At 60.4% G+C, this 12472-nt stretch overlaps 2 protein-coding genes across 2 annotated transcripts; both read left to right on the top strand.

Annotated features, from left to right (window-relative positions):
* Positions 1–104: 104 nt before the first annotated feature.
* MPL (MPL proto-oncogene, thrombopoietin receptor) lies at positions 105–6014 on the top strand. The gene is given in 13 exon segments (XM_075156024.1): positions 105–237; positions 240–359; positions 2454–2595; positions 2955–3130; positions 3355–3620; positions 3696–3852; positions 4019–4148; positions 4474–4646; positions 4770–4912; positions 5067–5226; positions 5406–5493; positions 5600–5687; positions 5780–6014. Coding segments are annotated over 13 exon segments (1956 nt in total). The 5' UTR covers positions 105–119; the 3' UTR covers positions 5975–6014.
* Positions 6015–6169: 155 nt separating this feature from the next.
* On the top strand, positions 6170–11831 carry CDC20 (cell division cycle 20). Its single transcript, XM_075156025.1, has 11 exons — positions 6170–6309; positions 6675–6877; positions 7459–7604; positions 8358–8454; positions 8999–9127; positions 9514–9710; positions 10075–10169; positions 10516–10747; positions 10868–10993; positions 11164–11281; positions 11628–11831. Exons 1-11 carry the CDS (start codon positions 6263–6265, stop codon positions 11804–11806), a joined length of 1569 nt encoding a protein of 522 aa, XP_075012126.1. The 5' UTR covers positions 6170–6262; the 3' UTR covers positions 11807–11831.
* The last annotated feature ends 641 nt before the right edge of the window (positions 11832–12472 follow it).

The raw sequence follows: 12472 nt of genomic DNA, 5'->3' as shown, positions 1-12472 counted from the left end.
GCCGGTAGCCACAAGGGCAGGACGTGCTGCCTATCTGATAGGAGCAGTCTTTCTTGGCGCTGCGGCTGGTGGCAGACGGGCCGTGGCACGGTGGTTTCAGGCACGGGGAAGTGCCGGCAATGGGGCGGGGGGAGCCTCCAGCCAGGCTTCCTGAGCTGCACAGCCGCCACTTCCCAGATAAAGGTATCACCCGGAGGAGCTGCAGCAGCTCCCGGGGCGCTAGGAAGGGCCAAGCACGGCACAGACGGGGTGCGGGATGGCAGCCTGCCTGCACCGGGGCTGGCTGCTCTCACTGCTCCCTGCCGTCCTGCTCAGCCTCCGCAGCCCACCGTTGGCCCCCGAGCCAGTGACATCCCAAGGTAGGTCCCTGGGGCCATTTTTCCCCCCCAGAGAGGAGCTGGCACACCGGGTGCAGGCAGCAAGCACCCTACGGCAGCCAGAACCTGCAGGGTTGGGGAGAGAGCATTCCAGGAGGGTGGGGGGGGGGGTGATCAAGGTGGGCGATGGAACCCCCTTCTCACCCGTGGGATACTCTAGGGTGCCTGGAGCAAAGGGACGTCCCTGCTCTCTGCGGCAGGACCTGGCTGCCCCTGGGCACCCCTTTGGGATGGCAGCCTGCAGGTGGCAGAGGGGGTCCCCGCTCTTCAAAAGCGCTCAGAGTTACGATGACGAGAGTCTGAGCAAAATTCAAGCTAACGTCTGACAGCACAGCTCTGCACCGCGGGTAACGCTGTGGCACTGCCAGGCTAATCCCAATGCTCCTGCGCTGGCCTTGCCATGACCTTACTGCCCCACTGAGCACCCTCAGCTCAGTCAGTAGCTGGCCCCAGCCTGGCTTGCTGTGCCTGGCAGAGCCGCTTCCCAGCTTTTTCCCATTTCAGGCCTGTCCGTGCTTTCTTTCAGCCCCTCCTTAGCCCTTTTAACACTCTCTATGACACCATAAAGGCATTAATTAAACAAAGTCCTGTTGATCTCCTGCTCATGTCTCCAGCCCCACCCCAGGTCTCTGACCATGGCAGGCTCGGGAGCACATTTTGCATCACCCCCGTAGGGGCAGTGGGAGGAAGGACGGCGTTGGGCTCATCCTCCCTCTGCCTACAGCATCTGTGGCATCGTCGTGCCATGAGCCGCTGCCCAAGTGCAGTTGATGCGGGCTGCAGAGTTGCGCAGCCACTCTTCCTATGAAATGGCCTGCACCCGGCAAAGATGCTCTGGTAACCCACAGGACCAGCGTGGCCTCTCACCAATGCCATGGGTCCCCGTGCCACCAGGCACCCTCCCCTGGTGCTGGGAGCTGGGGGAGGGGCACGGAGCCAGCACGAGGTCCAGGGTGGGTGCAATGGGGTGCAAAAAGGGAAGAGCAGGTAGGGGAGAGGCTGTGGTCTGCAGGGAGGGGACGTGGGCTGGGGGACAAAGACAACATAGGGCTGGGAAAGGGCTGGGGGTCAGGGCAAGGGAAGGGACAGGGAGAGCAGGGGGATACTAGGAGAGTGGCAAGGACATTTGGGGACTGTCCTTTATTCTTCACTTGGGGAAGGCTCAGCTGGCAGCACAGGGGGTGCGGAGCAGGGAACCAAAGCGCTCAGCATATGGAGCAGGGCTGGGTACTGGCAGGGGGCTTGTTGTGGGGTCCTTCAGCTGGGGGCAGCCCCGGGGGAAAGGGGCATATCCCAGGAGGAGGAGGAGGGCTGGCACAGGTCCCCTGCCCTGAGGCAGTGGGGGAGAAGGGGGTGCTGGAGCAATGCTGGGGCAGCGAGGCCACCCCTGTGCTTCACTCATCTGCATGTTGGGGCTGTTCCCTTTTCCCTGACAACAGGGACAGACGCCCGTGTGCCAGCAAAGCCACCGGTGCTTGGGACAGAGATCCTGCAGGGTTTGATGCTCCAGCTCATCCCCACAATGACAGGGAGGGCGGCTTGCTGAGTGGGGCAGAGAAACTCACAGCCCCCCAAGCAGTCCCCAGGCCGGGGTTTGAGCATCCCCCCCTGCTCAGGACCTCGTGCCCCTACGCCAGCCCCCAGGCCCTTTCCCTCTCCCCAGGGCGCTGCTCCTCCTTATCTCACTTCCACGCGCCTTCCGGCGTGAGCAGGGTAGGGGTGCTTCCCCCCGATCGCCGGGCCCTGAGCCCCCCTCCAACCGCAGGGCTATTTCGGGATGTTTGTTTGTCCCGAAGGACCCCGCATGCTGAGGAGGGGGGAGCGGTGGGGCCGGCCGGCGGAGAGCCCTGCCGCCTGCCAGGACCCCGGTGCGAGCCAGCAGGCGTGCCGTGTCCCTCCCCGCATGCCAAGCTGGCGGAGGACACCTGTGCCACAGCTATGTCCATGGCCATGCCCACGCTGCCCCAGGTGCCGGCATGGCCTGGCCTCGGAGGCAAGCCGGCCAGCAGGCACGGGGCAGGGGGACGCAGGTGGGATGGGGACAGGTTTGTGCCTTCACGCCCACGCTCCTCCCAGACGCTGCGCTGCTGGCAGGGGTGCCCGAGGACATCCTCTGCTTCTCCCGCTCCTTCGAGGACCTCACCTGCTTCTGGGATGAGGAGGAGGAGGAGGAGGAGGCGGCGAGCAGGACGTGCCACTTGTACTACTGGTACAGCAGGTAGGAGGTGGTGGGGACACAGCCCAGCCTCCCCTTTGCCTGCACAGAGAGCAGCAGGGTCAGGGTGCCACAGCCCTCCATGCCATCCCGGCGGCTCCCAGCTGCAAGGAGATTTCTCCTTGGAGAGCTCATGGGAGCTACGTAGCAGCCACCACACACCCTGCAGCCAGGCTGGGACCATGGCTGACCCTCAGTCCCATGGGGACGGTGACCTGCAGTGGATGGGGGCACAGGGAAGGAGCTGGTGACACCAAGGTCTCGGCGCCAAGCGGGGCGTTGGGGCCTTGGTCCCCTCTCCTCCAGCCTGGTCCCAGGCAGGAGGCATGGGGTGTTGCAGGACCCTGCTCTCTGTTCCTCAGGGATGCGCCCACGGCATGCGTGGTCTCCACGTGGCGCCATGGGGCCAGCAGGATGCGGCATGTCTGCGTCTTCCCAGGCCAGGACGTGCGGCTCTTCACCCAGCTCCACCTCCGCGTCCTGAACACCACCACCAACCAGACCAAGTACTGGCGGGAGCTCAGTGTGGACGCGGTAGGTGAGTCCCTCCCACCTGGCAATACCCGTGTGACACCAGGACAGTCCCCAGACCTGGGTCCCCTGCCCTTCTGCCCACCATGGGGGCTGGCAGCATCCTACGCCCTGCATGCTGGGCACAGAGGCAGCCCTGGGGGGGACCGCCGAGTGTCCCCCAGCAAGATCAGGAGGTGCCCAAACAGGGGCTACCGCAGGAGGGCAAATGCCCCGGCACGTTCCCCGCAGGTCTCATCGCCCCCCCAGTGAACATCACGGCCCGCTGGCCTGGGGCTGCGGGGCAGCTCTGCGTGTCGTGGCAACCACCGCTCGCCGACTATCCGAACTTCTTCCTCTACGAGGTGCGGTGCTGCCCTGCCAGCTCCCCAGAGATGCCCTGCAGCACCACATTGGACCCCAGCGGGCAGCGCCCTGGGGACCCCTCCATCCGGCTAGCCAGCAGCGCCCACACATCCACTGCTGGGGCAGCCACAGCTTTGCCAGGAGCAGGGCAGGTACATAGAGGGGCCAGGGCTGGGCAGGGGGCTTTGAGGGCTGCAGCCACTCCCCAGCCTGCCCCTCTCTTGCAGGGGCTGGTCCAGGCCAACACCTGGGTGGTCCTCCGGGACCTGCAACCGGGGGTGAGGTACCATATCCAGGTGCGCAGCAAGCCCGACGGCACTTCCATGGACGGCGTCTGGGGGTCCTGGTCGCAGGCAGTGGCTGCGGAGACACCCCGCTCCTCCGGTGAGCGGCTGTCCCCACCGCCAGGGCACTGGCTGGCATGGCGGGGAGGCACCCACGCCTGGGGCTGCGAGAGGTGGGGGTCCTGGGGTAGGCGAAGTGCAGCATCCAGGTTTTGGGGGGCTAGGGGTAAGCAGCCCCCTCCCTGCCCTGGCTCTCGCCTGCCCAGGAGACATCGGGCTGTGCTGTGGCACCCCTGACCTGCGGCACGTGCGCTGCGAGTGGAGCTGGGACCCCGCAGAGCCCCATGGCTCCCACCAGCTCTTCTACCGGGCACCTCCGAGCGGGGCCAGCACAAGGTAAGGGGCATGGCCGGGACGTGGCACTCAGGCAGCGGGGTGGCACATCCCAGGGACCACCAGCCCTGCTCAGTGTCCCACATCCCACACTGTGTCACACAGCTCTGTGCCGCGCCCTGCCCTACCACCATCGACTTCACACCTCCCCACCACCACTCCTGGCCACACTGCCCCTCCGACTACAGGCAGTGATGGCTTTCCTGGGCAAGTGCAGGAGAAGCGAGGCAGCGCCGGCTCTGAGGGTGGTCCCAGAGCAGGGCTGGCAGCAGGCGAGGGGAGTGGGGCCGTCACAGTGGGGCTGACCGGCTCCCCGTTCCTCACGCAGGGAAGACTCATGGCAGCGGTGCGAGGAGGCGAGCGTGGGGTCGCAGGGCACCCATGCCTGCACCTTCCAGCCCAGGGCTGGCAGCGCGATCTCTGTCCTGGTGAACGTCACCCGGCCCCATGCGCCGCCCACGCTTAGCTACTTCAAGGAGCCCTTCTGGCTGCACCAGGCTGGTGAGTCCCAGCGCCACCGGCCCAGTGAGGGGGGCAGCCTCTGCCCTTGCCCATGCCCAGCTGGTGGGGGACACAGCGTCCCATGTCCCATTCATGGCACTGACATGTCCCCGTCCCCAACAGTGCTCACAGATGCCCCGCAGCTCGTGCAGGCAACAGTATCACAGGGCCGGCTGAGCCTGCAGTGGCTGCCACCCCTGGAGGCACTTGCGGAGCAGCTGGACTACCAGGTCCGCTACGCTGTGGAGAACAGCCATGACTGGAAGGTAAGGCATGGCCAGGGCTCCCCCGAGCAGCCCTGCCCACCTCCGCTGCCAGCACATGGCCTGCGTGGTGTCAGGCAGGACTGACCCGCACTCCAGCGCTGCCCCTCGGCCGCCCCGCAGCAGCTGTCATCTCCAGCTTGGCTCTGCCCTGCAGGTCCTGCAGGTCCCGCGGGCAGCCAGGAAAGAAGTCCTGGACCTACAGCCAGGCGCCCGCTACCGTGCCCAGGTGCGGGCCCAGCCCAGTGGGCCATGGTACCAGGGCAGCTGGAGCGCCTGGTCCAAACCTGTCGTGGTTGACGCCATGGCCGATGCCGGTAAGGGACAGGGCAGGAGTAGAGGCTGCAGCCAGAGGAGCCACACGGCCAAGGGCAGGAGAATGAGAGTGCTGGAAAGGGGATGGGGAGCACTGGGCAGAGAGTGACAGGGCTATGAAGGGCTCGGTGGTGGCGGGTCTGGGGATGGCTACAGTCCCAGCAATCTTCCTCCAATGCAGGCTGGATCATCCCGAGTGTTACAGTGGTGCCGCTGCTCTTCACAGGAGTGCTCCTGGGGCTGCGGTGCACCTTCCCCTCCCTCTACAGGTAAGGGCTGTGCCTGGGGCAGGTGGGGGTGGTCCAGCACCAGGCCTGGGCACCCTGCCTGGAAGCGTCAGGGCACCCTAGGACTGGGGTTTGCCTTTGCACTCAGCAACGTGAAGCAGAAGCTCTGGCCCCCCATCCCCGACCTGCACCGCGCACTGGGCAGCTTCCTCCACGAGAGCAGCAAGCACGGCCAGGTGAGGGGGCGGCGCAGAGCCCACCGCGGCTGAGCCCCCACGGGAGCAGCTCGAAGGGCCGCCCCCACCGCGCCCCCTCTGTCTCCCCCCAGGCCAACGCCTTCTACAAGCAGCCGCCGGAGGAGGCCGTCCTGCCCTGCCTGCTGGAGGTGCTGCCCGGCCCGCGGGGGGAGGCAGGCGCGCCGCCCCCGCCGCCGGAGCACGCTGCCGGCCGGCTGCCCAGCACCGACATCGCCAACCAGTCCTACCTGCTCATGAGCGGCTGGGAGCCGCGCGGGCCGCCCTGAGCGGCGCCCCCTGCCCCGACATAAACGAGCCGCGCAACCACCCGGCCTCCTCTCTCCTTCGCGGCGGCGCTCCCGGCCCCTGGGCCGGCAGGGAAGCGGAGCGGCGCTGCCAGCCGCCCCGGTCCCCGCCTCACCCACTGGCTGCACAGCGCAGCCGCCCGGCGGGGAGAGCCCCGCCCCACCACGCGGCCCAAGCCAATCGCGACGCGGCGCGCCGTGGTCGCCATGGCAGCGGGCGGCGGTTGGGTTTGAAGCGACCAATGGGAGGAGCGGCCACGCGGGGTTTAAATGCTGCCGCGGAGTAGGGCTGCGCGAGCCTCAACCGCAGAGCGGAGGTGAGGGCCGGGCGGCACCGCACCCTGCGGCGGGGGTCCGGGGGAAGCCTGAGGAGCGCCCGGGGAGGTGGGGGACGCGCCCTGAGGCGAAGCGGGTTATGAGAGAGACCCTGGTGGCGAAGGGGGCCTTGAGGCGCGGCCTTGGGTGGGGTGGGAGGCAGGCTGTGGTGAAGCGGCCCCTGAGGAGCGGCCTGGGGCCGGGGGTGTCCTGTGGCGGAGAGGGCTCTGAAGAGCGGCCGGGGGGGGGGGGCTGTCCTGTGGTGGAGAGGGCCCTGAGGAGCGGCCGGGGGGGGGACCCGGCGGAGGAGGGCTGCAGCCCGGCCAGCGTCCCTGCGCGGGGCCCCGCTGACGCCGTCCGCCCGCAGCGCCATGGCGCAGTTCGTGTTCGAGGCGGACCTGCACGGACTGCTGAAGCTGGACACGCCGATCCCTAACGCGCCGCTCGCGCGGTGGCAGCGCAAGGCAAAGGAGAGCGGCGACCCCGGGCCCAGTCCCGCCGCCGGCGTGTCGCCCATGAAACCGGTCAATCGGTCCCACAGCTCCAGCAAGACACCGTCCAGGACACCCGGTGAGGGGCGGCGACCAGGGGCGTAGGTTGGGTGCGGGGAGCGCCGCCCGGGCTGTAGCCGTGGGGCTCTGGGCTCCGTGCCAGGCTGCCCTTGCCGGCCTGCTGGTCCGGCAGGAGGAGGTGGGCTACACTGCCTGGCTCCTAGGAGTCACCCACCTTCTCCCCAGCATGAGGTGGGCAGAGCTCTGTGCACTGGGGCCGGGTAAACAGCTGACCCCCGAGCTGAGCCTTGCTGACACAGCTGTGTGTTGGGACAAGTGTGGGTAGGACTGTCTGCTGACAGCTTTTTGGGCTGTAATAGTATTTTTGCATCCTCCCCTTATCTGTGAACTCTGAAATTGTTGCACTAGACTCCAGGAGTTGTCTCCTGGCAGTCTCTAACCAGAGCTTAGTGCCATTATACAAGGGGGGCCAGAAATATGAGCTAGTTTTGACTGGAAGGCATGAGCTCTCTGAGTCCTGCTTGTCTGGAACTTGTCTGGTAGATGTGATGTGGAAGAGTGCTGCGTTTGTTGTCTCTTGAAAGCTTGAATGCAGGCTGTTCAATAGCTTTAAAACAATATTTATGCATGTGAATGCAGGTAAATCTGGATCCAAAATCCAGAGCACCCCAACAAAGGCCGGGGGGGATCGCTACATTCCCAACCGCAGCACTATGCAGATGGAGATGGCCAATTTCCTCCTAACCAAAGAGAATGACCCTGCTGAGGAGTCCCCTACCAAGAAGGTGAGCATGTTGCTAATTTACAATTACTACAGTGATCATTACCAAATACCTAATTCTTCTTGGCCTTTTACAGAGAAGCAAACTGTAAGTTCTATCAAGTGGCTGACAGCCCCAGCCATCACTGCTTCCAGCTCTGGGCTTCAGGAGCCTGGGATGAGGTAGAAGCTGTAGAGCCTGCAAATGGAATGGGTACACACCTGCTAGACAGGAGCCTGAGCGTAGGTGCTCTGTAGGGATGTTTTCCTAGGCACAGGGAAGAGCACAGAGCCTTACACCTCTGCGTCTGCTCACTCTAGTCTGCCACTCCTAGTAGCAAAATTCAACTTTGGGCTAATGAGGCTTTAAAATATAGCAGGCTACAGAGACATGAAGCTGTGAGCCTGTGCACAGTGAAACTGCTGGTGGTAGCTATTCTAGGACAATGCCTAATCAGGGAGCTATTCTGGAATGTGTATGCTGTGTTCTGAAATCTGTTTATGAAGCATTTGGTCCCTTGTGGCTGTGGCTTTCCCCACTGGCAATGAAACAATGAATTTGCCACTCTTCTGTATGACAGTGTGAGCAGGACAGTGTGCCAATGTCTGAAGAAAAACTACTTTCACCTGCCTGTCTGTAGCTGACTCCCACAGCACAGCTGTACACCTGATTTGAGGATAAGGGGGCTTAGGTGTATGCTCTGCCAGCTGCAGTTTTAAGTGCAGCATAGGCTTTGTGTTTCAAATGCATCTCACCAAGAGTGGTTTTTCTCTGTAGGAGCAACAGAAAGCCTGGGCAGTGAATCTGAATGGCTTTGATATAGAAGAGGCAAAGATTCTCCGCCTAAGTGGAAAGCCACAGAATGCTCCAGAAGGTATGATACAGGGTGTGTGTGAGTTGACTCAACTGGAGAGATCTGGGCAGAGGAACAGCAACACAGAGGCCCTGTGTGTCGACACAGGAGAGATCAACTGGCTGCTTCTAAGAGCTCCTGTGCACACTGGAGTCTCCGTCCTTAGGTTTCCTGAGGTTGAGGGGCTGCATAACAGCTACAGTGAATTTATTTACAAAAGTTGAAATGGCTGCCAGTTGCTCACTTGTACTGCAGGTGGCAAACCTTCCTCATGTCTGCAAAAGCTTCAAACTCTCTGCTGTGCATTTTGTAGCTCAACTGTCACTAAACATAATGGGATACAGAAAACCTTGTCAGTTAAACCTGTTCCTGTGAATTAGGAAATCAGAGCTCACCCTGGATTAGCAGTTCATACTGCCAGTGATGTTAGCATACTGTGCTCTTCTGAGTGCATCTCTTCTCCTAGGACTTCATTTTCACTGGAAGGGATTTCCAATTGGATGAGCAGCGCTCAGCTGGGAGGAAACAGCAACTCAGGTTAACAAATCTATTCCTCTGCACACAGGCTATCAGAATAACCTGAAAGTGCTCTACAGTCAGAAAATGACACCTGGATCCAGCAGGAAGAATGGCAGATACATTCCCTCAATGCCAGACCGGATCCTGGACGCACCAGAGATCCGCAATGACTATTGTAAGTAGGCTGCAATGTTGAGTACTGGGCATTGAGATCATTCTGCACTAGAATGCAGTTCCTAGGATGGTGTGGCTCAAGGAACTGGAGCTCTAATGGGGCTGTTTCAGCATCTTATGCACCCAGGCTGGCACGGAGCACTTCTGGAGTGTCCCTGTGTAGCCTTATAGGAACAGTGGTCCAGAATGCTGCATAGGTGACTTGGATCAGGGCTACCTGACCCCACTAGCTGGGCATGGTGACACCCAGAAGGCTGCCCCTTACCTGTATGTGTGTGTGTGCACACACACCCCTGGTGCAGGTGGAAGATCTGGCATCAACACTGGTGAAGGGCAGGGCTCTCCAGGTAAGCGCAGCGTGACCTGTATTGCTCTTCCAAATTGCAGATCTGAATCTCATTGATTGGAGCTCTCAGAACTTCCTGGCAGTGGCTCTGGACAGCTCTGTCTATCTGTGGAATCACACCTCTGGGGAGATTATCCAGCTGCTGCAGATGGAGCATCCAGATGATTATGTTTCCTCTGTGTCATGGATTAAAGAAGGAAACTACCTTGCTGTTGGCACAAGTAATGCTGAGGTCCAGGTGAGTGCAGGGGTAAAACTAGAGGTATTGTCTAGGGATTGCTGGAGCTGTGGGGCCTTGGGACAGAGACTTGGCTAGCACAAGAAGGACGCAGTGCACTCTGACTTGTCTTGACTGGTGTGGGGTGGAAATGTCCACATCCAGCCAGTGCCAGTGACCAACTGCAGCAGTGAGGCAGGGTTCAGTTTTGGGGTTTTCTGATGCCTGGAGTTACTTTCTGTTCTGTAGGCATGAGATACAAATTGATCTCTGTTCCCATACTGACAAGGTTGAATGCCAGAGTCTGTGCAGTGAGGTTCCTAGGACAAAGCAACAGGGCTGGGTTTCCTCATCCTCTGGAGAACTTATTGCTCTGCTTCTCTAGCTATGGGACATACAGCAGCAGAAACGTCTCCGAAATATGACCAGCCATTCTTCCCGTGTGGGGTCCCTCAGCTGGAACAGCTACATCCTCTCCAGGTAAAGCAGTGGGTGGGTGAAGGGCAGTGTCCAGCTGTTGCAGATTCCTATCTTAGATCTGAAAGTGCTGCAGGTTAGGGATGGCAGAGAGGACTTTCTGTCCTGGCTTGGGATTCTTACTCAGCCTGTTCTGTTGGGACTGTGGGCAGGCGGCCTCTCTTCTCTCTTGCCGTTTGGGCTGAAGTTGTGAAGAGCTTCTGTGGCTGCTTCACTCGCACCAACAGGCCAGCAATGCTGGTAACACTGATTGAAACCCAGTGGCAGGTATGGCAGTCTTGCAACAGCACAAAAATGGATTTTGGTGAAAATATGTGCCAGCCTGACCCTGCAAACCCTCTCTCTGCAGTGGGGCACGGACTGGCCACATCCACCACCATGATGTCAGAGTGGCTGAGCATCATGTGGCCACACTTGCTGGCCACACGCAGGAGGTGTGTGGACTCAAGTGGTCTCTAGATGGCCGCTACCTGGCCAGTGGTGGCAATGACAACCTGGTGAACATCTGGCCATGTACCCAGGGAGACAGTGGAGACTTTGCTCCCATACAGACCTTCACTCAGCACCAGGGTGCTGTCAAGGTGAGTGCAGGGCTGCTGTGGGTGAGGTGTGGGCACGTGTCTGTGTGCAAGGCAGACATGCAGCACTGGCTGTGCACAGGTTGCCTCTTGCATGACTTAGAATTAACCCTTTTCTTTCAGGCTGTGGCATGGTGTCCATGGCAGTCAAATGTTTTAGCTACTGGAGGTGGAACTAGCGATAGACACATCCGCATCTGGAATGTGTGTTCTGGCACCTGCCTCAGTGCTGTTGATGCCCATTCCCAGGTGAGGCATAAACATCAGCTTGGAGATAAACACCTTCTGGCAGGACACCTATACAGAGCTGCTGGCTCCTGAGGCCCAGAGCCATGGAAAAGGAGGGGACCATGCTCATCTCTGGGTGGTGAGCATCAGCACAAGCAGCTTGTCTTACCTGCATTACTGCCTCTTTGCAGGTCTGTTCTATCCTGTGGTCAACAAACTACAAGGAGCTCATTTCAGGCCATGGCTTTGCACAGAATCAGCTGGTTATATGGAAGTATCCAACGATGGCCAAGGTCACTGAGCTGCGAGGTAGGCTGGGCCCTTTGCCTGGGGAAGGGAGGGCTGCTAGAGGCTGAAGGCAGATGTAATTCTCGGTTTGAGCAGACTGGTGGTCTAGCCTGGTGCAGAATGGTGTCCAGGGGCATTCTGCTAGAGGGAGGCACTCCTGTGGGCTGCTGAAGAAACACTTGCTCCAAATGCATGCCTAGAGTGTGAATTCATGCTGCTGCAGCAATGGTGTGGGAGTAGCTATGCAAGCTGGTGGGGCTCACGGGGCATATGGGAGTAAGAGTGACCATTGTGGTAGAACCAGAGAGAGACCAGGGCATGTGGTGATCAGCCTAGCCCTGACTGCACACCTCCTCCTCCTCCTCAGGTCACACTGCCAGAGTCTTGAACCTGACTATGAGCCCTGATGGTGCAACAGTGGCCTCGGCAGCTGCTGATGAGACGCTGAGGCTCTGGTGCTGTTTTGAGATGGACCCCATAAAGAAGAAGGAGAAAGAGAAGGCAAACAGTGCCAAAAGCAGCATCATTCACCAGGGCATCCGATGAGTGCACAGGGCTGTGGGGGGAGGGGGTAAATTTGGCTTATAACACTGTACAGTATTTTAAATGTTAATAAACTGCTTTAATTTGACTTTTTTTTTTATGGAGTCTGATGGAAGAAAAGGCCATGGCTTATAGAACCAAGCCCCTTTGGGATTTGGGCAAGTGTGCAGGCAGCCAGAGCCTGGCACAGCCCTGAAGTCCTGGGAGGGAGAAGGAGGATGCTGTGCAATGGCTGTACTTCTGTGTCTGTCCCAGCTAAGGCAGGTGTGTCAGCCCCTCCTCTAGCAAAGCTTTACCAGGAAAACCCAGCTTTCTTTGCACCTCTTAACTTTCTCAAACCAGAATCATGGGGCAGCTGGCTCTGGTAAGAGAAGTGTTAGGGGACAAAGAGGGTCTCTATATCAGCCTCTATGTCTGTGCTCTTGGTTTCTTTTAGAAGAAAGGGTTAGAGCCTAGGTGACTTCCTACCCCTCCATCCCTGATCAGAGTGTGTCAAAACTGACCATTCCCAGGGCTCCAGCCCTGCAGCACAGCTAGGAGGAAGTATCCCTGACTTGCCTCAGCTTCCACAGAGCAGTGAACCAGCTCTAAACTGGCCCCTGCCTAAGGGAGGGCCCTCTGCCCAGCTGCTGCCTGCTTTGGTGCCAGCTGTGATGGGGGGGGGGCAAG

Source organism: Calonectris borealis, chromosome 8, assembly GCF_964195595.1.
Source record: "Calonectris borealis chromosome 8, bCalBor7.hap1.2, whole genome shotgun sequence".
Classification (NCBI taxonomy): Eukaryota; Metazoa; Chordata; class Aves; order Procellariiformes; family Procellariidae; genus Calonectris; species Calonectris borealis.
Note: the sequence above shows the minus strand (reverse complement) of the source record. Positions and strands in the feature narration are given on the sequence as shown.